General features: G+C 46.7%; 2 protein-coding genes across 4 annotated transcripts in view; one reads left to right on the plus strand and one right to left on the minus strand.

Moving 5' to 3' along the window:
* Positions 1-16,354, plus strand: LOC101945628 (solute carrier family 25 member 33-like). Of its 2 annotated transcripts, XM_005312037.4 has the most exons (7): positions 1-168; positions 9,405-9,581; positions 11,771-11,848; positions 12,200-12,300; positions 13,884-13,950; positions 14,204-14,487; positions 14,584-16,354. In XM_005312037.4, the coding sequence occupies exons 1-7, from the start codon at positions 128-130 to the stop codon at positions 14,778-14,780; spliced, it is 945 nt and encodes a 314-aa protein (XP_005312094.2). In that variant the 5' UTR covers positions 1-127; the 3' UTR covers positions 14,781-16,354. The 2 variants fall into 2 exon arrangements, with proteins under 2 accessions (XP_005312094.2, XP_065441317.1); XM_065585245.1 differs by having other exon boundaries at positions 7-168; positions 14,204-14,918.
* CLSTN3 (calsyntenin 3) overlaps positions 16,191-22,679 on the minus strand; it is a 27,049-nt gene continuing 20,560 nt past the window's right edge. The window contains exons 18-19 of one of the 2 annotated variants that reach the window (XM_042855047.2): positions 21,821-22,001; positions 16,191-16,981 (exon numbers count right to left, since the gene is read on the minus strand). In XM_042855047.2, coding sequence (XP_042710981.2) covers positions 16,896-16,981; positions 21,821-22,001 — 267 coding nt within the window. In that variant the 3' untranslated portion in view covers positions 16,191-16,895. The remainder of the gene's footprint in view (positions 16,982-21,820; positions 22,002-22,679) is intronic. The other variant, XM_005312038.5, reaches the window with a different exon arrangement.

Genomic DNA, 22,679 nt, shown 5'->3' on the forward strand with positions numbered 1-22,679 from the left:
CCAATAGGAGACGGGGGCTGCGCCGCTGGGCGGAAGCAAGGAGTGGAGCGCTGCGTGTGCAGCCCGGGGTGAGCTGCAGGTGCCTGCCGGTCGGAGACAGACGCCCCAAAGGCACAGCGCGGCGGTGATGCCCTATCGGAGCACGCTGCTTCATCTGCTCGCAGGAGGGTGAGCGAGCGCGAGGTCCTGAGGCGGGCGGGACTCGTGGGCCGGTTCCCTCCTTGCAGTGCGGGGAGCCCGCAGGTTCTGCTCTGCGGCACGGCACGGCACGGAGGGAAACGCATGAGTTTTGTTTCTGCGCACGTGGCCCAGTCTCCTAGCCTGAGCAAACCAGCCCGGAGGAAGCCCAGGCGGGACCCAGAGGGGACTGGAGAGCCCAACCCACCAACACCACCGATAGAGGAGCTAGCAGGGCCCCCCCTCCTAGGGACGGGGTGGGGCTAGAGAGGGGGATGGGGCTCAAGAACTCTTTGCCCCGAGTCCTTAGTCACAGTTCTCTCCTCTCCCTTCCCCTAATCAGCGGAACCTACTGGGGCAGCTGCAGGCAGGCACAGATTGCAGACATCATTGTGGTTTGGGATGTGAAATTCCCGTCCCCGCCCCGGGAGCCACACGGTAGTGACTAAATGATTCTGCATAGAGTTGGGGATACCCCCTTCTCTGGGTTGTGTCGTCCCATCAACTGGAGTTTGGGGGGTACCCATCCCTATATCTGTTACCCCATTGCCTGGATCATCTCCTTTTCTCTGCTGGGCTGGTTCAACTGTGTATCTCTTATTGTGCCTTCTCCTGAGTGTCCCCCACATGTGCTTTCCCATCTCTAAGGCAGAAATCTTGTATCTGTGTTGTCCCCCACATGCCTGACCCCAACCCTGCTTCTGGGGGTACACACTTGTCTCACCTATTCCTCTCCCAAATGCCTTGCCCTCTGTTTCTGGGGTACATTCTTGTGTATTTCTCTGCTGTCCCTCCTGAGTGCCAGATTCCTCCCACGCTTCTGGGCTGCAAAACCTTGTTATCCCTGCAAATCCCTGACTTGCCCATTCTCAAGGCCAGATGGGGACATGAGTTTCCAGTCTCCCCAACTTCCACATTACACCGTCATCCTGTGTTTTTTCCCCTTCAGTGATCCCCTCACCTTTCTCCATCCTCTCCTGAGGGGAGCACAGGGTGGGATTAGGGACATATGAGCCCCAGATTCTCTGCATGAATCTCCCTCTGTCCCTCACTCTCATGGTGGCTGGAACATGAGAAAAGAGGCGCCATGGCCTCTACACATTCCAGTTCCATAAATTTTGGCTCCCAAGAGCAGCTGCTAAAGCAGGGGTTCTCAGACTTTTGTACTGGTGAGCCCTTTCACACAGCAAGCCTCTGAGTGCGACCCCTCCTTATACATTAAAAACACTTTTTTTTAAAATATATTTAACACCATTATAAATGCTGGCGGCAAAGCGACATTTGGGGTGGAGGCTGACAGCTCGCAACCCCCCATGTAATAACCTCGTGACCCCCTGAGGGGTCCTGACCCTCAGTTTGAGAACCCCTATGCTAAAGGGTTCAGTGCAGAGAATCCTATTCTTTCCCACACCCTGGTTACTGGCAATGCCCTTCAGTCCTGACCCACATTCTCCTATTCCAGTCTCAAGTGCAGGCTTAATCATGTTGGACGTGCATGTAGTACCTTGCGCAAGTTGCTAGGACTGTACTTGTGTAGAACAGAACCTTAGAGAGTGAGGCTGCTTGGTTGCTGGGCCAGTTTTTCCACCTAGATCGCCCACCTGAATTCAACAGGAAATGTGTGGGTGCAGAGGTTAAGGGGAGTTGGGGATTGAGAACTGGATCATCTCATCTCAGCATAGTCAGTCCAGGGACATCTTGGCTGCTCCCCAAGAATAAACCCTCTGATTAGCAAAATAAAGAACAAATTCCTACATAGCTTCTGCTTTAAATTGTGTTGCAGCTTTTGCACTTGGCTAATATTAGAAGAGAATGGGGTCTGGTCACTGGTGGCTAGAGGAGGCCTGGGAGTCAAGAATCAAGGTTTTGTTCCCAGTTACAGGAATAGGTGGGTTGGGGTGGAGGGAGGGTGATCTAATCCCAGTTCTGTCAATGACTGGCGGTGTGACCTTAAACAAGTCCCTTTCCACCTCTTTGTCTCATTTTCCCCTTTTATACAAGAGGGGAAAATAGTAGCTATTTGTCTGATACGGTGAGGGTGAGACCTAAATTATTAATGTTTTAAAGTGTTTTGTAATGCTCCAATTACTGGTGCCAGCAAAGAGCAAATTATTATTATATATTCAGATATCCTGTTTCTGTTTGCCCTAATATTTCACTGAGCTCAGCAACTGTATCTCATGGGAACTGCCAGATTGAGTCCAACCAATGGTTTGTTTAGTCCAGTGACCTGTGTCTGATAGTGGCTAATACCAGCAGTTTTAGAGGAAGGGGCAGGAAACCCAGCAGGGGGCAGTGATGGAATAACCTATCTTTCCCTCCTCTCCCCCCAGGAAAGTTTCCTCCTGACCCCCCAATGGCTAGAGGTCAGCTTGTTCCCCTAAACGGGAGAGGTTATATCCTTTCCAAATGTCTGGAAGTTTTAATCCTTACTAATGTAACTGGAGTTCTCATTATCCATATAAATGTCAACTCCTTTTTTTAAATCCCATTAAGCTCTTGAACTCTGATTATCTTGTAACCATGAATTCCTCAGGCTAATTATGCATCTATGAAGTGTTTTATTGGTTTTCAATTTGCTGCCTGTCATTGTGAGAGTAAAGAGTACCCCATCTACCCTCTCAGTTCCCATTGTTATTTTGTATACCTTTATCATATCCCCTCTTAGTCTCTCTAAACTAGTCTTTTCAGTCATGCCTCCTAATCCTCTCCAGGCCTCACACCATTTTTGCTCCCCATATCCATACCCTGTCTCTGTTCCATCTATGTCATCTTCCAGAGAGGGTAACCAGAGATGAACACAGTGTTGTTCTATGTGAGAGCATTCCATTGCTTTTATAAAGGTGTTGGAATAGCTCCAGTATTATTCTCCATCCCATTCCTCTGCATTGTAACATTTTGTTGGAATTTTTGATTGCCACAGCCCATGGAATAGAGGTTTTTATTGACCACAAGGACACCCAGGTTACAGTTAATTGAGAACCCAATAAGGTGTAGGAGAAATCCAGATGATTCCTTGTTTGTCATGCCTGAATCTAATCTACCTTTGTTTTGCCTATTCACCTCACGTGGTTAGGTCCTTCTGAAGTTCCTCAGTCTTCTCCAGTCTTGACTAATCTAAATAATTGTCATTTACAAATTTTACCACCTCACTGTTCACCCCTCCCTGCTTTCTAAATCATTACCTAAACAATATCAATCCTAGTATAGAACAAGGAAGCCCATTTCTAACCTTTTGCCGTGATGGAAATTGGCTGTTTTCTCTTAGTTTCCATTCTATGACAGAAGTTCACCTCTCACCCCATGCTGCTTGCTTTCCTTTACAGCCTCTTGTGAGGGCCTTTGATAAAGGCTTTTTGAAAGCTACATCAGCCAGTTCTCCTTAATTTGCTATTTTATTGATAAGTTCAAAGAATAACAGATTTTCCTTTGCAGAAGCTGTGATGGTTTGTCCGTGTTTATGTTCACACAGAGCGTTTATAATTATTATTTCAGTCAGTTTTCCTGGTACAGAGGATTGGTACAACAGTACAGTAACTGATTTTAATTAGGTTGCATTAACAACTCAGCCTCTTCATTCTTAAATTCCTCCGAATCCATGGATGCACCATCTATTCCTGGTGACTTGTTCTTTAATTTATCAGTTTATTCCAGCATCTCCTCTTTTGAGACGTCAGTTTCTTGCGGTGCCTCAGCTTTGTTACCACAAAAGAGCAGGTCTGTGGTAGATATCGCCCCAACATCCTCTGGTAAAGACTCATGCAAAGAAACTGCATTGCTTCTTTACAATATCCTTAACCTCCTTACCCGATTCGTTGATTGTAAGGCCAAAATCCAATTTGACCTCCTGCGAACACAGGCCATACCATTACATGTACGTGTCCCTGTATTGAGCCCAAACAGACTAAAGTATATCTTCCAGAAAGGCATCCAGTCTTGATTTGAAGACATCAAGAGATGGGAAATCCATTACTTCCGTTGGTTGTTGGTTCCAGTGGTTAATCACCCCTGCTGCTAACAGTTTGTGCCTCGGCTCTAATTTGTATTTTTGTCCAGCTTTAAATTCCAGCCCCTGGTATTTTTTTAGGCATTTTTCCACTAGATTAAATAGACCTTTAGTGCCTGGTATTTTCTCCCCATGAAGGTACAGACACTGTAATCAAATCGCATCTTAATCTTCTTTTTGATTGAGCTCTTTAAGTCTCTAGCTCTTGAGTCATTTTTATGGCTCTTCTCTGCACCCTCTCCAGATTTTTCAACATCCTTTTTAAAATGTGGACACCAGAATTGGATGAACTATTCCTGTATTAGTCTCACCAATGCCATATACAGAGGAAAAATCACTCCCTGTTCCTACAGACTACTTCCTTGTTTACACATTCTAGGATCGTATTAGACCTTTTTACCACAACATCTCTCTGGGAGTGCATGTTAAGTTGTTGGTTCATAGTGACCTCTAAATCCTTTTCATAGTTATGGCATCCCCAGGATACAGTACCCCATTCTGTAGATATGGCCTGCATTCTTTTTTCTAGATACAGCTTTTGGCCATATTAAAATTCATTTTGTTTGAATGGGCCCAGTTTACCAAAAAATCCAGATCATTTTCTGTGACTGGCCTGTCCTCATTATTCATCACTGCCAGTCTTAGTGTTATCTGCAAATGTTATCAGCAGTGATTTTATATTTACTTCCACATCATTGATGAAAATATTGAACAGCATCAGGCCAATAGTATCAATCCCTGCAGAACCCCACTAGACACACCCCTATTTGATGATTTACCCATAGATAACTTCTTTTTGAGATCTGTTGGTTAGTCAGTTCTTAATCCATTTAACCTGTGCTTTGGTACTATACAGTGCTAATTTTTTAATCAGAATGTCAGGCCCTAAGTCAAATGCCTTACAAAAGTCTGACTATTGGTTACCTTTATCAACCAAACTTGATTTCATCCTTTGATGAGATTGCAAGTTAGTTTGACAAACGGTTTTTCATAAAACCATGTTGATTGACATTAAATTCCCATCCTTTAATTCTTTATTGATTGAATCCCATATCCTCTTTTCCCTTATTTTTCCCAGGTTTGATGTCAGGCTAACCAGCTTATAGTATCCCAGGCTATTCCCTTGCCCTTCTTAAATTTTGGCACAGCGTTAGCAGTCTTCCAGTCCTTTGGAATTTCCCTGATGTTCAAAAATTTATTAAAAGATAACCTCTGAGAGTGAGAGATGTCCTCAACCTGCACCGAAGTATCCTAAATGAATTGGCTATCTGGGCCTGTTGATGTTAAAATTTTTGTCTCTAGTGGATGGTATTTAACATCCTCTTTAATTACTAAAGGACTAGAAAGTATTTGCCATCCTCATGATAGGAGAACATAATCCTGCTTCTTTCCAAACACAGAACAGAAATATTTATTGAACACTTCTGTCTTTTCTGCATAATTATGAATAATTTTACCATCTCCATTTAGTACTGGAGCTATCTCTAAGTTATATCTTTTGTTCCTGATATTCTAGTCCTTAGCGCCCTGACCTCTTGAGCCTTGCCACTTAGCTATACCAGTATACAGGTCTGCATTTCATTTGGGGTTCCCTTATGGTTGCGTAAGCAGCTTCTATAATTCACCTAAGGATTTTAATTTCTTTGCTTTTGACCTTGTGGCCTTTTTGACTAGCTTCCTCACTTTTGTTTTTAAATCCTCCTTTCTAAAGTACAGCATCACTATGCAAGTTCTTAGTATCTTTGCTCCCCTTAGGATGATATTGCGGTCATTAGTATTAAGGGACTCCACTACAGTTATTACTTGAATAAATTGTGTGTTACATACATCTGAGTTATGAATAGCCTCTCCTTCTGTGTGCTGTAGCACTAGCTATTCCAAGAAGTAATCCTTTAAAGTACCAAGAAATTGCTTCTCTAAACCTTGTGACATTTCCCCAGTTGAAATCACCCATTTTAGTGGACTTTGTTGCCTCTTTGATCTCACTCACCACTGCACTCAAAAACCTTTCACTGATCTGCAGGAGTGAAACCCTGCTTATATATTTGTATTCCTATGTCTTGGGATTTGCATCCATACAGATTAGTTTATCATAGTGGAATTTATTGGGTCTAGCACTGCTCCCTCCCCTCTACCACCTCTTCTGTCCTCTGCATATAGTTCGTAGCCAGGTACTACGGTTAAGGCTAAAATTTTGTCACGGTTATTTTTAGTGAAGGTCATGGGCAATAAACAAAAATTAACAGAAGCCCATGACCTGTCCCTGACTCTTACTAAAAATAACTGTGACAAAATGGGGAGGGAGGGAGTGGGGGATCCAGAACTCACCCCTGCTGCGGCTCTGGGGTCCCACCCACAGTGGCTGGGAGCTGCAGAGTCTGCCCACGGCAGGACTGTAGCAGAAAATGCACAGAGATCTCTGGAAGTCACAGATTCTGTGACATAATCTTAGCCTTAACTGTGGTATCTCATTGATTTGTAAGTCATCTGTGTTTTAGTAATGCTTCTGACAATAAGCTCCTCTTCCATGGCCATGCATTCTAGTTCACCTAACTTTTGCTTTCAGGCTTCTTAACTTGGTATAGACCAGGGGTTGGCAACCTATGGCACATGTGCCAAAGGCGGCACGCGAGCCTATTTTTACTCGCACGCTGCGGCCAGCCAGGGTCCCGGCCGCCGGCCCCGCTCAGCCCGCTGTCTGCCTGGGTGAACGGAATCCTAGGCCGGCAGTGGGCTGAGTGGGGCCAACGGCCAGGATTCCGGTTCGCAGGAGCCAGCGGGTGGAACTCCAGACCGTCAGCTGGCTGAGCCACTCAGCCCGCTGCTGGTCTGGGGTTCTGTCCGCCGGCTCCGCTCAGCCAACTGCCGGTGTAGAGTTCTGGCCGCCGGCCCCTTGCCAGCCGGGGTCCCGGCCCCTCTCAGCCCACTGCCGGCCTGAATGGATGGAATCCCTGGCCGGCAGTGGGCTGAGCAGGGCTGGCAGCCAGGACCCCGGCTGAGCGGGGCCGGTGGACAGAACCCCAGACCGGCGGCGGGCTGCTCAGACCGCTGCCTGTCTGGGGTTCCGGCCCTTTTCAGCCCGCTGCCTGAGACCTGAGAACCTGAGACCAGCAGTGCAGGTGGCAGACAGAACCCCAGACTGGCAGCACACTGAGCCGCTCAGCCTGCTGCCGGTCTGGAGTTCCGGCCCCTGCTGCCGGCCCCGCTCAGCCTGCTGCCAGTCTGGGGTTCTGTCAGGGGGCCCCTGTAAATGTAAAATTTATTACTGGCACGTGAAACCTTAAATTACTGAAGACTTGGCATGCCACTTCTGAAAGGTTGCCAACCCCTGGTATAGACTCATTGATAGGTTTTATTTTTGCCCATGTGCCTTTTGCTATTTAACTCCTTGTTCTGATACTAAGACTTACTTCCGAGCCCTCCAGCCTGTACAGCGCTCAATGATCTGACATTGGACCCAGGTGGGGTTGTCTTTTGGGTCCCATATGTTGTCAGGTTATTCAGCTGAGTTCTCCACACCACCATGAACTGGGATCCTCAGTATTTGTCACAGAGTTGCCTTTTGAACCTGATACTGGCTCTCTACCTAAATTGTGTCCAATCCCCGGGCTCCTGCCAGCTGTAACTGCTACTGATGACAATTGCAGATATTGACTGATGACACTGAAAGACATCAGGTGTCCAGACCCTCTGACGAGGGACCTTTCTTATCAAGCCAAATATAATATAGGAAGACAGGGCTAGAGTGCAGTACTGATGCAATGGGGCAGCTCTGCTCACTGCTGGAGTTGCCATCTGCATTTAATGTCATTACAGTTTTTAACCATTTCAACTGCAGGAGTTCACTGCAATAGATTTCGAGAGCCTCTTCCTGCCCCGGTGATAACAGCAAACTATAAGAGTCCAGAAATGAAGGATATAAGTGGTTTTAACTACACAAGATTGGAGAGGGGGTGTCTCTGAGCTGCACCGACTGTGTCAGACCATTATTCAGAACTCCAGTTAGAGATCAGACGCCCTGCTATTGCATTCCTCTGCCCCCACACAGCTCTATCAGACTGTTCTCTGCTTCCCACTCTGAGGCTCCCCACACCAGCTGTGACCATGCTGGGTAACTTTTTCCTCTATAATTATCAGTTTGAAGATCTCTTAGGCTGTTACCTCAAATACCCGTCATGCTGCCTCTCTCCCTGGGACCTCTGCTTAGAATTTTACCCTCCATGTCCCTTTGGACACAAAGTGGAGGGCAAAATGTTCAGGTACTTGGAGAAAGAGACTTAAATTCCCAATCCCAAGAAAAATCTGTCAGCTTCTCAACCTCCCTTGTCCCACCCACCACTACTAAGGGCCAGGGTCACCAGCTAGAATTCATCTCTGTAAACAAATTTTTTGGGCTGCAAACCAGCCAGGCTGGTTATGTTAGACCAGAGCCCTCGGCCAAAGGCCCTGAATGGACATAACATGGGCACGGATTATGGGGCCTTCCGATTTTTCTGACTCTAGTCTGACCTTATGTTGTAGGGTCTGTCTGCCTCAAAGGGACTGGAGAAAGGCCTCTAGGGCACCAGATCCAATCTGGCCCCGGGGGTCAATAGTGAGATAAGTCTTCCCATTTGATGGCCATTAGTGGCTTTTATGTTATAAATGAGTTTGGTGGGTGTCAGCCCAGGCCCTGGTGGGACAAGTGCAATTGTTACTAACTGGCTCCTTCAGTGGCAGCTTCAGCAATTGCCCAGTAGTGAATGGGTTCCAGATTGAAAGAGGGTTCCTCCATGGCAAGCTGAGGCATGTGGACAAAGTGCAGAATGGGGTGGGGGGGACACTTGCCCTGCTAATGCAGGGACTGAATCCGCTTCGGGGACCTGCAGAGCATACCCTCTTCAGGGCTGTTAAGTCAGCTGCTGACATCATCAGCAAAGTCCTGTGGTGGGACTGGGCAGCTGAGCTATTTGCTGTGAGCAGCTCCAGTGCAAAGGTCGTGAGTTTGAGTCCTCCTCCTGGACTTAGGACGCAGCTTGTCTCAAATGCTGATACCTGAACAGGGCTGGCCAGGAGCTGTTGGAACCAACGTGTTAATCAGTGCTGGAGCCAGAGGCCCTACGTGACGAAGGCCAGAGGGCCTGGACAACAGGCAAACAATGCGGGGGATATCAGAGCTGCTGCTCCCAGTTCCTGAGGAGTAACCCTTGTTCATGCCAGTCTGCCCTCACTGTTTCCCCAGATGTGGCGGTACAGCTGGAGCCATCCTGACCTGCCCCCTGGAAGTGGTGAAAACACGTCTACAGTCATCCTCGTTGACCCTGCGCCCTCTTTGCCTCCCTGAGGTGCAGCTGCAGGGGCTGAATGGAGGGTTTGTGCGTCCAGCCTTACCCTCCCCTGGCGTGCTCCAGCTAATGAGGTGAGCTGGGGAGGGGGTTGTGACGGGTTCGGTCACAGAGACCCCCTTGGGACTGTCACCTGATGTGCTGAGACTACCTCTGAGATATGCCAATCTGCTGCAACACAGACCCAGGGTCTGAACCACATGCCCCAAAGCTGCAGACTTAACTGAAAACAGCTTAAGAAGTGCTCCTGTTTCCAGCACCCAGACACCCAACTCCCAGTGAGATCCAACCCCCAAATAAATCCGTTTTACTCTGCATAAAGCTTATACAGAGTAAACTCATAAATTGTCCACCCTCTGTAACACTGATAGAGAGAGATGCACAGCTATTTGCTCCCCCAGGTATCTGTTATTTACTCTGGGTTAATTAATAAGCAAATGTGATTTTATTAAATATAAAAAGTAGGGTTTAAGTGGTTCCAAGTAATAACAGACCGAACAAAGTAAGTTAGCAAGCAAAATAAAACAAAACACACAAGTGTAAGCCTAATACATTAAGAAACTGATTACAAATGAAATCTTACCGCCAGAGATGTTCCAATAAGCCTCTTTCACAGACTGGACTCCTTCCTAGTCTGGGTACAGCAATCACTCTCATGCCCGTAGTTACTGTCCTTTGTTCCAGTTTCTTTCAGGCATCTCTTTGGGGTAGAGAGGCCATCCCTTGAGCCAGCTGAAGACAAAATGGAGGGGTTTCCAGGGCCTTTTATATTCTTCCTCTTGTGGGCAGAAACCCCTTTGTTCTCCTGTGCAAAATCACAGCAACAAGATGGAGTTTGTAGCCACCTGGGCAAGTCACATGTCCACGAATGATTCAGCTTTTTGCAGGCCGATGCCATTGTTTACATGTTAGTTTGAATGTTCCCAGGAAAGCTCAGATGTGGATTGATGGCTCCCAAAGTCCATTGTCAGTTAAATGTTCCTTGATTGGGCACTTACTGAGAATAGTCCTTTCTCAAGAAGCTGACCAAATGCTTCACCGAGGCTACTTAGAATCAAACACATTGAGATACAAGTACATAGCCAATATTCATAACTTCAAATACAAAAATGATACACACATACAAACAGCATAATCATAACCAGAAAACTACAACCTTTCCATGAACACCCAACTTGACCTCCTCTGTACAAAACCTGGTGCAACCATAGGACCCTGGTTGTAACAATGATCTATATGGTCACAGTTCATGTCAATAATATCACAGGGGTTACTTGCATGTGCAACTTAGCAGCATGAGGGGTTCAGGCTGGGAGAGCCAGCCAGCAGTTGGAGAAGGGTGGGGGATGGAAGTGGGACTTAGAGATGAAAGCCATGGGAGGAAAGGGCTTCAGGGCACAGAATTTGTATTAGTGTGCTTCCTGTCTCTCTCAGCTATGTGTGTATGTCTACACTGCAGTCAGACACCCACAGCTGGTCCATACTAGCTGACTTGGGCTCATGGAGCTGTTTAAGTGCAGTGGAGATGTCCAGGTTTGGGCTGGAGTCTCAGCTCTAGGACCCTGTGTGGTGGAAAGGTCCCAGAGCTTGGGCTGCAGCCTGAGCTGGAGTGTTTACACCCTAGCCAGAGCCCCACAAGACTGAGTCAGCTGTCAGGGGCCAGCTATGGGTGTCTGCCGTGTAGACATACCTTGTGAGTCTGAGGCCAGGTCTTTACTACAGACCTGTATTGAACACCCCTGAGTGACAACATTATACCGACCTAACCCCAGGCGTAGACAGAACTGTGACAGTAGGACAGCTTCTCCCATCAACGTAGCTATTGCCTCTCACGAAAGTGGATTAACTACGCTGACGGGAGAAGCTCTTGCGGTTGGCATAGTAGCAGCTTCACTAAAGCACTACAGTGGCACAGCTGCACCAGTGCAGCACTGAAATGAAGGCAAGCCCTGAGGGGCAGCTGCTGGGGCTGGGACAAAGGTCACAGCTGGTGGTGAATAAACAGATTCTGGATTGTGCAGGTAAATTGGGGGAAATGAAGAAATACTGAGGGGAGAGTGAAGAAGAGGATGAACAGAAAATGAGGGGAGCAAGAGAAATGTGGAGGAAAGGAGTGAGAGGAAGGAAGCCAGGGAGAGATGCAGAGAGAATGAGATGTAGAGAAAGGTGAAGGGCTGGTAGGGAGATGTGGAGGGGAAGGAGGACTAGGAGAGCAGACAGCTTGGTCCCACTCCTTCTCTGATTTTATTTATTCCTTCCACAGGGCCATCCTGGAGAAGGAAGGAATCCGCTCCCTCTTCCGAGGCCTGGGTCCCAACCTTGTTGGAGTCGCCCCCTCCAGGTAAGAATCACTCAGTGAGGATATTCTCCCTCCTCCTCCCCCCCCCCCCATGGGTCTCGCTAGGGTGCACTCTCCTAGGGTCCTACCAGTCACTGCCCCACCTCCCCACAATGTCCAGGCCCCGGATACAGTGCAGTCTCTGGCACCTCCATGGGGAGATTCAATGGAGGCCCCTCACCATGCCTTCTGAGGCTCGGGGTGACACCTGGTGTCCACGTGTGGCTGTTGTATGACATATCCTCAGTGCAGGGTCTGTCTGGGGTAAGTTATGTAGAAACAAGGGCCCTTCATGCTTCAGTTGCTCCTTTCAGGTGGATTGCTACTGCACGTGTATGTCTCTTCCCCAACCAGGGCCATCTATTTTGCTGCCTATGCTGGGGCTAAGGAGAAGCTCAATGTTGTCTTCGTACCCGAGTCCAAGAAAGTTCATGTGCTCTCAGCAGTCTGTGCAGGTGAGCTTCTCCCATGCCATATTAGACCAGAGGGCCCATTCAGCCTGGGATCCCTGTAAACATGAGGGGATTTGACCATCTGGTGTCACTGTTCAGGCCATTCTCATTCACATAATCACCTCATTTCTTTGTTAGCCCTTCTGAAGCTCTTTCTCCCACCCCATCCTGCTGCAGCAGCTTCCCAGGTCAGTGAAATACAACAGAAACAGTCTCTCTCTTAATTCACCTGAAGTCGCTGTTCAGTGTCAATGATCTAGGCCTTACCCCAGTGATACTCAGACCTCAGTGAGGTTCAGGAGCCAAATTAGCGATCAACATTACCCAAAAAAGCCACTTCATCATTTCATTTACTATAGTGCTGTAGATTCATATTTAAACAGTATGATGGGAAATATTTAGTTTTTGTAAGATAGATAGATATAATTCTCACAGCAAAATGAGTGACCCAGTATTATTATTTCATCGACCACAATTGGTTAATAACCTAGTAAAAGCATCCTGATTGGTTAATAATTAAATCAGTGTTTTAATATCATGCGCTGCAAAGAGCTGCAGGAGACCCTACAGTGCCACTTGTGGCTCTCAAGCCTCAGTCTGAGTATCACTACATTAGCTCTTTGATTGCCTTGGGAAACAGGGCTCCCTACTGGGGAGCCAGGTAACTTAATCCCCACACACAACCTCAGCAGTCTCACTGCCTTTCCTGCTTCTGTTGTCTTCCCTTTCTCTAATGAGACCCTCCATTCTCAGCAAGTCTCATTGTTTCCTGCCTCTCATTCCAGGTTCAGCCTCCTTCTTTCTGGTTCCAGGCACCAGGGGTGGGGGGAAATGAGGCTATAATGAAAGGTTTATGAGATTCATAGATTCCAAGGCCAGAAGGGACCATTGTGATCATCTCATCTGACCTCCTGCGTAACACAGGCCAGAATGTCCCCAAAATAATTCCTAGAACACATATTTTAGAAAAAACGTCCCATCTTGATTTAAAAATGGTCAGTGATGGAGAATTCACCAGGACCTCTAAATTGTTCCAGTGGTTAATTACCCTCATGGTTATTACACCTTATTTGCCATCTGAATTTGTCTAGCTTCAATTTATAGCCATTGGACCTTTCTCTGCCAGACTGAGGAGCCCATTATGAAATATTTGTTCCCTATGTAGATACTTATAAACTGTGATCAAGTCACCCTCAACCTACTCTTCGTTAAGTTTATCAGATTGAGCTCCTTGGATTACTCACTGTAAAACAAGTTTTCTAATCCTTTAATCGTTCTCCTGGCTCTTCTCTGAGCACGCTCCAATTTAATTGGACACCAGAGCAGGACACAGTATTCCAGCTGTGGTTGCACCAGTGTCAAATACAAAGGTGTGCATAGGAGGGGTGGCTCCCAGTAAGGGGAAGCAGAGCTAAACAGGCTTCACCTTAGAACTCTTCACTTCCAAGGGACCCCCAAACTATGCCCAAATTGGTAAACCGCTGCAGATTAACTATGATTAAAAGAGCTAACCTACCAGTAACTCCCCACAAACTGTGTAGCCCTACTCTGGTACCTGTCATGACCTCTGACCTTCTACTTCCTAGGGGTCACCTCTGCCACACTTACCAATCCCATTTGGCTGGTGAAAACCAGGATGCAGCTGGAAGCCAGGTAAGGAAGGTAGCGCATGCACACAGACTGCATGGGGCTGGGGGTGACCCACTGACAAGAATGTGTGCTTTCAGGACACTGGAAAAGTAGCAGTTATTAGTAATCTTCCAAACGCAGCTGCGAGGTACCCAGGCCAGGAATAACAAGGGGTATGTGTGTTTTGGCAGGGGTGGGGGATGTGCTATTGATCAGTATTCAGGGGCAGTGGCAGAGTTGTGTGTGGGTGATTCTAATCCCCCCTTGGTTTCTGCAGGGCAAGTGGGGAGAAGCACAGTAATGCTCTCCAGTGTGCCATACGAGTGTACCGCACTGAGGGCTTGCGGGGATTTTACCGTGGAATCAGTGCCTCCTATGCTGGAGTCTCCGAGACCGTCATTCATTTTGTCATCTATGAGGCGCTGAAACAACAGCTGAGGGAGCAGCAGCCATTCCTCCCAACAGCCTTTGCCCTTGCACCGAACAGCCGTGATTTCTTTGGACTCATGGCAGCTGCTGCCATCTCCAAGACATGTGCCTCATGTATTGCGTACCCACATGGTGAGCAGCTCCATCCTCCCCTCCACCACCCTCCTGCTGGGAGAGGCCTGGCTTGGAGGGTGACTCTGCTAACATCCCATCCCTTTGTTTTCTCAGAGGTTGTCCGGACACGGCTGCGGGAAGAAGGGTCCCGCTATCGCTCCTTTGTGCAGACCCTGCGGCTGGTGGTCCAAGAAGAGGGACCCCTGGCTCTGTACCGAGGACTCCTGGCCCAGATGATGCGCCAGATCCCCAACACAGCTATCATGATGGCTACCTATGAACTGATCATCCACTTGGCTACCAAAGTGTGACCTTGAACAAATGCACCAGACCCTTGTTGAGGCTGCTGGCTGTGCACGGGAGAGCTAAAGTCTTGTGACTTGACATGTTTTTCCTGTTCCACAAGGTAGTGCTGTTCACTCCGTAGCAGGAGGCCAGTGTGGTGAAGACCTTGTGTGTGGCAGTCTACCATCTGCTGACAGGATGCAGTGCTCTCAGGCCAGAGCAGTGGTTCTGGATGGGGCATGACCTCTAGCATAAACCTCCAGAAAGTGGTCAGATTCTCTGAGGTGGCAGTAAACCAGCTAGAATAGGTGCAGTGGGGGCTCCCAGTGCAAAGCACAAGGGCATGGAGTTCAGTGGGGAAAGAGATAAAAGAGGATAAATAATTATATAAAACAAATAAAATAAAGGGATGCAGGATGCCAATTAAGCAAGTGCATATTTCAGCACTTCCAGTGTCCCCAGCTGGCCATCCCCATCACTAGAAAATACATGTATAGTTAACAGCCCCAGGAGCTCCACTCTTCTTGAGCCTGGCCTATGGACATAGCTGGACATGTAGTCAGTGGATAGGGAGAGTAAACAAATCTGCAGAAATCATGCAGCAAACAGAGATCTTGCGATAAGGCCTTCAGCTACTCTCTGGGATTCTGCACATAGTCAGGGTCTCTACATAGAGTCCTACCCCCTACACTGTCTTCTTTCAAAGGATTCTCCAAACATAACTGATAGCCATCCTAATGCATAGTACTTAGCAGGCATCTTACATCATCTCCTTAGGGGAGCAATCACCTGTGGAAAGAATCATACAGCTGAGTAATTAACTCTGCCTTTCTCTCCTCCTTAGAAGAGAGGCCAGGGCAGGGTGTTAGAACTCAGCCCCATGTATCAAGAGAAGCAGGATGCATCCTGGCAGGGGGAGCTCTGGCCAGGGCAGCTTGTGTTACTATAGGCCCCATCTATCCCTCTTTCAGGTCTGTTCTCTGCAGGGGCAGGGCCCAGCTCTGCCTTCCTCTGCTGGAGGTACTATGACATGAGGAACAGTAGATATAAAAAACAAGCTGGGTGCCTGGTGTGTGAAACATACTGTTTTGTGCCTGTGAATGTCATTTAGAGGGTGGATGCAGGTGTTGAAGTTGAGGGATTTGTTAACACACTAAGTGTATAGAAAAAAATAAGACTATAAATTGAAAACATCAGATCTGTATCTGAGGGACTAATCCCACAAACCTCCTTGAACCCACTGCAGGAGGACCAGACTGCCTAAAACTAAGGCCCTGCCTTGGACAAAATGCCTCTGGTTTTCAGCTACCTCAATGGAGGTTTGGAAAATCATGCCATTTTGCCAGTCAAGAGAGCTTATAGGGCTAACTGCTGCCCTTCAAGCACCCACTCTAGCCCTTGCCTCTCAGAATGAAGAATCCCAGAGGCCTTGAGTCTGTTTCTTTTAAATCCTTTTATTTTAAAATCCACCTCGTTCCCTCCTTCCTTCACTCATTTAGGGTTATTGACAATTTTACAAAGCAACACAAGCTGCAGGGGTGTTTTTTTGTTTTGTTTTGCATCAGACAAGAATAAACCTCAAATGACAACATTGAAAAAATATACAATATGTATATAATATGTGGGGGCCTGCAGCTGACTCCGTTTTCCCAACCCTTGCTGATGAGTGTTTCCTTCTTCCCTGCTCCTCCTAAGCGTGCCACTCCCTTCAGATAGGTCCCTATACTATCCCATCCTCAGGAGGGGGACCTAATGTTAGGGAGTATGGGCAAAGAGCCCATGGCCCATGTTGTGTTCCTGGAGCACTATGGGGAAGAAGAGAGGGGTTAAGAGTAGAAAGTGCCCTCCCCCTAGGCACTACTCCCCTAATGAAAATAGCAGAGAAAGAGGAAACAGGCAAGAGAAATTAGGGGGTGGGTGGGAAAAGTGTGTATTTGTATACACCAGAGGAGAGAGAAAAAGGGGAAGAGGGCAGTGAACTGCTCAGGCTGGGGAATCTATCTGGTTAGCATCCTCGCTTCCCTCCTCCCACAGCACAGGGCTCCTAGTAGCAGCAGTGGCCATCTCTTTTGCCCACGATGCGCTGGTCATCTCCATCATCGCTGCCTGGGGTGTCCGGTGTGTCTGAGTCACTGCTGTCATCATTCTCCTCCTCCTCCTCCTCCACTTCCTCTACAGCTCTGATCTCCCCACTCTCTGCTGCCCTCTCCTGGCAGCTTTGGTATGACTGGGGAGAAGACAGATTCATAGACTTTAAGGTCAGAAGGGACCATTATGATCATCTAGTCTGACCTCCTGCACAACGCAGGCCACAGAATCACACCCACCCACTCCTATAACAAACCCCTAACCTGTGCCTGTGTTATTGAAGTCCTCAAATCGTGGTTTAAAGACCTCAAGGTGCAGAGAATCCTCCAACAAGTGACCCGTGCCCCACACTGCAGAGGAAGGCGAAAAACCTCCAGGGCCTCTGCCAATCTGCCCTGGAGGAAAATTCCTTCCCGACCCCAAATATGGCGATCAGTTAAACCCTGAGCAAGTGGGCAAGACTCACCAGCCAGCACCCAGGAAAGAATTCTCTGTAGTAACTCAGATCCCACCCCATCTAACATCCCATTACAGACCATGGGGCATATTTACCTGTTAATAATCAAAGAGCCTAATTTTGGCAATTAATTGATATCCCATCATACCATCCCCTCCATAAACTTATCAAGCTTAGTCTTGAAGCCAGATATGTCTTTTGCCTCCACTACGCCCCTTGGAAGGCTGTTCCAGAACTTCACGCCTATAATGGTTAGAAACCGTCTAATTTCAAGTCTAAACTATCTAATGACCATTTTATATCCATTTGTTCTTGTGTCCACATTGGTACTAAGCTTAAATAATTCCTCTCCCTCCCTGATATTTATCCCTCTGATATATTTATAAAGAGCAATCATATCTCCCCTCAGCCTTCTTTTGGTTAGGCTAAACAAGCCAAGCTCTTTGAGTCTCCTTTCATAAGACAGGTTTTCCATTCCTTGGATCATCCTAGTAGCCCTTCTCTGTAGCTGTTCCAGTTTGAATTCATCCTTCTTAAACATGGGAGACCAGAACTGCACACAATATTCCAGATGAGGTCTCACCAGTGCCTTGTATAACGGTACTAACACCTCCTTATTTTTACTGGAAATAAATCCCAAGACCGCATTTGCTTTTTTAATGGCCATATCACATTGACGGCTCATAGTCATCCTGTGATCAACCAATACTCAGAGGTCCTTCTCCTCCTCTGTTACTTCCAACTGATGTGTCCCCAATTTATAACCAAAATTCTTGTTATTAATCCCTAAATGCATGACCTTGCACTTTTCACTATTAAATTTCATCCTATTATTATTACTCCAGTTTACAAGGTCATCCAGATCTTCCTGTATGATATCCCGGTCCTTCTCTGTATTAGCAATACCTCCTAGCTTTGTGTCATCTGCAAACTTTATTAGCACATTCCCACTTTTTGTGCCAAGATCAGTAATAAAAAGATTAAATAAGATTAGTCCCAAAACTGATCCCTGAGGAACTCCTTCCAGCCTGACAGTTCACCTTTCAGTATGACCAGTTGTAGTCTCCCCTTTAACCAGTTCCTTATCCACCTTTCAGTTTTCATATTGATCCCCATCTTTTCCAATTTAGCTAATAATTCCCTATGTGGAACCATATCAAATGCCTTTCTGAAATCAAGGTAAATTAGATCCACTGCATTTCCTTTGTCTTAAAAAAATCTGTTACCTTCTCAAAGAAGGAGATCAGGTTGGTTTGGCACGATCTATCTTTTGTAAAACCATGTTGTATTTTGAGCCAATTACCATTGACCTCAATGTCCTTAACTATTTTCTCCTTCAAACATTTTTCCAAGACCTTGCATACTACAGATGTCAAACTAACAGGCCTATAGTTACTCGGATCACTTTTTTTCCCTTTCTTAAAAATAGTTAGCAATTCTCCAGTCGTACGGTACAACCCCTGAGTTTACTGATTCATTAAAAATTCTTGCTAACGGGCTTGCAATTTCATGTGCCAGTTCCTTTAATATTCTTGGATGAAGATTAATTATTATTTGTTTTCTTCTTATTTATATGGCTATAGAAACTTTTACTATTGGTTTTAATTCCCTTTGCAAGGTCCAACTCTACATGGCTTTTGGCCTCTCTCACTTTCATAGAATCATAGATTATAGGACTGGAAGGGACCTCGAGAGGTCATCGAGTCCAGTCCCCTGCCCGCATGGCAGGACCAAATATTGTCTAGACCATCCCTGATAGACATTTATCTAACCTACTCTTAAATATCTCCAGAGACGGAGATTCCACAACCTCCCTAGGCAATTTGTTCCAGTGTTTAACCACCCTGACAGTTAGGAACTTTTTCCTAATGTCCAACCTAGACCTCCCTTGCTGCAGTTTAAACCCATTGTTTCTGGTTCTATCCTTAGAGGCTAAGGTGAACAAGTTCTCTCCCTCCTCCTCATGACACCCTTTTAGATACCTGTAAACTGCTATCATGTCCCCTCTCAGTCTTCTCTTCTCCAAACTAAACAAACCCAGTTTTTTCAGCCTTCCTTCATAGGTCATGTTCTCAAGACCTTTAATCATTCTTGTTGCTCTTCTTTGGACCCTTTCCAATTTCTCCACATCTTTTTTAAAAATGCGGCGCCCAGAACTGGACACAATACTCCAGCTGAGGCCTAACCAGAGCAGAGTAGAGCGGAAGAATGACTTCTCGTGTCTTGCTCACAACACACCTGTTAATGCATCCCAGAATCATGTTTGCTTTTTTTGCAACAGCATCACACTGTTGACTCATATTTAGCTTGTGGTCCACTATAACCCCTAGATCCCTTTCTGCCGTACTCCTTCCTAGACAGTCTTTTCCCATTCTGTATGTGTGAAATTGATTTTTCCTTCCTAAGTGGAGCACTTTGCATTTGTCTTTGTTAAACTTCATCCTGTTTAACTCAGACCATTTCTCCCTTTATCCCTACATGTTCTAACCTCAATAAGGTAGCTTTCCTTGCTAATCCCTCCCATCTTCCACTCCCTGTAGGCTTTCTGCTTTTTCTTAATCACCTCTCTGAGATGCTTGCTCATCCAGCTTGGTCTACAACTCCTGCCTATGAATTTTTTCCCTTTTCTTGGGATGCAGGCTTCTGTTAGTTTCTGCAACTTTGACTTGAAGTAATTCCAGGCCTCCTCTGCCTTTAGATCCACAAGTTCTTCAATCCAATCCACTTCCCTAACTAATTTCCTTAATTCTTTAAAGTTAGCCCTTTTAAAATAAAAAACTCTAGTCCCAGATCTATTTTTGTTTATCCTTCCATCTAGTTTGAACTGAATTAGCTCATGATCACTCGAACCAAGGTTGTCCCCTACAACCATTTCTTCTGAGGTCCTCACTACTCACCAAAACCAAATCTAAAATAGCATCCCCTCTTGTTGGTTCTTCAACTACTTGGTGAAGGAATTCATCAGCTATCGCATCCAGGAAAATCTGAGCCCTATTATTATTACTAGCACTTGTCCTCCAGTCTATATCTGGGAAGTTAGTCTCCCATGATCACACAATTCCCATTAGCGTTTACTTCATTAAAAAGATTAAAGAGGTCTCCATCCATATCCAAATGGGATCCTGGCAGTCAGTAGCACACCCCAAGCAGTATCTCAGGGGAGGCTATAGTAGCTTTCTTTCCCAATGTGATTTTTGCCCAGACAGACTCCGTCTTATCCATTCCATCACTTATTTCTTTACAGTCTACCTCGTCATTGATATACAATGCTACTCCACCACCTTTGCCTTTATTTCTGTCTTTCCTAAACAGCACATAGCCTTCAATACCCGTACTCCAGTCATGACTACTATTCCACCCTGTTTCTGTTATCCCTATAATATCTGGTTTCACTTCCTGCACCGGTAGCTCTAGTTCCTCCATTTTGTTACCTAGGCTCCTTGCATTAGTGTACAAACATCTTAATTTTTGCCATTTTGGCTTCACTGACATTCTTTACCCGATTAGGCACAGACATTCTACCGCCAGTATCACCTATTAGACTGGTATCTACACAACCCTTCCTCCTTACGTCCATTCTCATACCCACGGCTGTATCCTTTCTTACTTTGTTTTCTTCCTTCTCAATGTTAAATTCCGGTGTGGAGATTACCTGGACATCTCCCCCAAATTCCTAGTTTAAAGCTCTCTTAATCAGTTGTGCCAGCCTCCATCCTAGAAGTCTATTTCCCTCCTTACTCAGGTGAAGTCCATCCCGAGAGAACAGTCCTCTGTCCATGAATACTTCCCAGTGGCCATACATCCCAAAGCCCTCCTTATAGCACCACTGCCTGAGCCATCTGTTGATTGCCATAATCTTGTCACACCTTTGTTGCCCTTCTCTAGGAACAGGCAAAATCCCACTGAAGATCACCTGAGCCTCGATTTCCTTAAGCATCTTCCCCAGCTTGGCATAGTCTCCCTTGATATGTTCCAGCGAGAATCTAGCCGTATCATTTGTTCCTACATGAAGGACAATCAGCCGATTCTTTCCCGCTCCCATTAGGATCCTTTTAAGCCTCAGGTCCACATCCCGTATCTTAGCACCTGGCAGACAGCACACCCTTCTGTTCTCCAGATCAGCTCTAGTTACAGGCCTGTCTATTCTTCTCAGTAAGGAGTCCCCAATCACGTAGACCTGCCTTTTCCTGGTAACGATGTGATTCTCCGGTCTATCCCCTGCTCCCTCTGGCTGCAAGTCCTCTTGATTTCTATTGTCCCTTGCAATCCTCCGCAATCCATCCCTTCTCCTCCTGGGGCTCATATTTGGAGTTATTTCCATTGACTCTTCCTCTCTTCCTATAGGACTAGCTGCCCTTCTCTTCTTCCTTGCCCTCTCACCTTCAGCGACCACCTGCTGTGCCCCTTCTTCATTTTCCAACTCCACAAACCTGTTCCTGAGCTCTGTTTCTCCTTCACTAGCCCGTCTCTTCCTCTGTCTGGTTCTCTTAGTCACATGCTTTCATTGTCCACTTTCCTCACCCAGCAGTCTCCCCTCAGAATTCTTTGGTCCTGTTTCCATCTGCAAGTCTGAGCTTTTTCCTTCAGCCTCCTCATGTCTTTGCTCCATCATCTGCTCAAATCCCCTTCTAAACTCGACCAAAGTTTCCACCTGCATCTCCAATCCTCGGATCTTTTCTTCCATCAGCTCTGTCAGGTGGCACTTCATGCAAACGAAACTCTTTTCAGATACCACCTCCAGGATCATGTACATGCCGCAGCTTCCACATCCAGTCATCCTCATTGTGTCTTCCACTGCTGCCTCTGTATCAGTCATAGTCTTGCCACCTAAAACCTGTTAGTCCAGGAAACACAAACCAAAACCACCACCACCCCCAGGAAAGAAAAAAAAACCACAACAGGCACCAAAACACAACACCACCCCCTCCCTTCACTAGCCTGTCTATTCCTCTGCCTGCCTCTCTTAGTCTCCCCCACAAACTCCCACTAAAACTCCCCTGTTTACAGCTCTGTTTGCTAGCTCCTGTGCCGCTGCAGCTGTCTATGCCATTGCCTGACTGGCTGGCTACCTTTATAGGACCCCTAAGCAGAGAAGCCCCACCCCCAATCAGGGCTTAGCTTCTCTCCCAGCACTCTGCCCCTACCAGCCTCCACACATATAAAACTACAAAATACAGTACACAAAATACAAAAACCTTCTCCTCCAACAGAACTCCCACTGAAACTCCCCTGTTTACAGCTCTGTTTGCTGGCTCCTGTGCCGCTGCAGCTGTCTATGGGGGTAAGAGGAGGGCTTAGAGCGGGAGTGGGCAAACTACGGCCCAGGGGCTGCATCCGGCCCTCCAGACATTTTAATCTGGTCCTGCGCTCCTGCCAGGGA

Source organism: Chrysemys picta, chromosome 1 (genome assembly GCF_011386835.1).
Source record: "Chrysemys picta bellii isolate R12L10 chromosome 1, ASM1138683v2, whole genome shotgun sequence".
NCBI lineage: Eukaryota > Metazoa > Chordata > Testudines > Emydidae > Chrysemys > Chrysemys picta.

What these genes read in the sequence shown, in the direction of transcription:
- LOC101945628 (XM_065585245.1), top strand. Translation starts at nt 128, where the DNA reads ATGCCCTATCGGAGCACGCTGCTTCATCTGCTCGCAGGAGG. An exon ending in CTTCATCTGCTCGCAGGAGG is followed by an intron (nt 169 to 9,404) that starts GTGAGCGAGCGC and finishes CTGTTTCCCCAG; the next exon opens with ATGTGGCGGTACAGCTGGAG. An exon ending in GTTGGAGTCGCCCCCTCCAG is followed by an intron (nt 11,849 to 12,199) that starts GTAAGAATCACT and finishes TTCCCCAACCAG; the next exon opens with GGCCATCTATTTTGCTGCCT.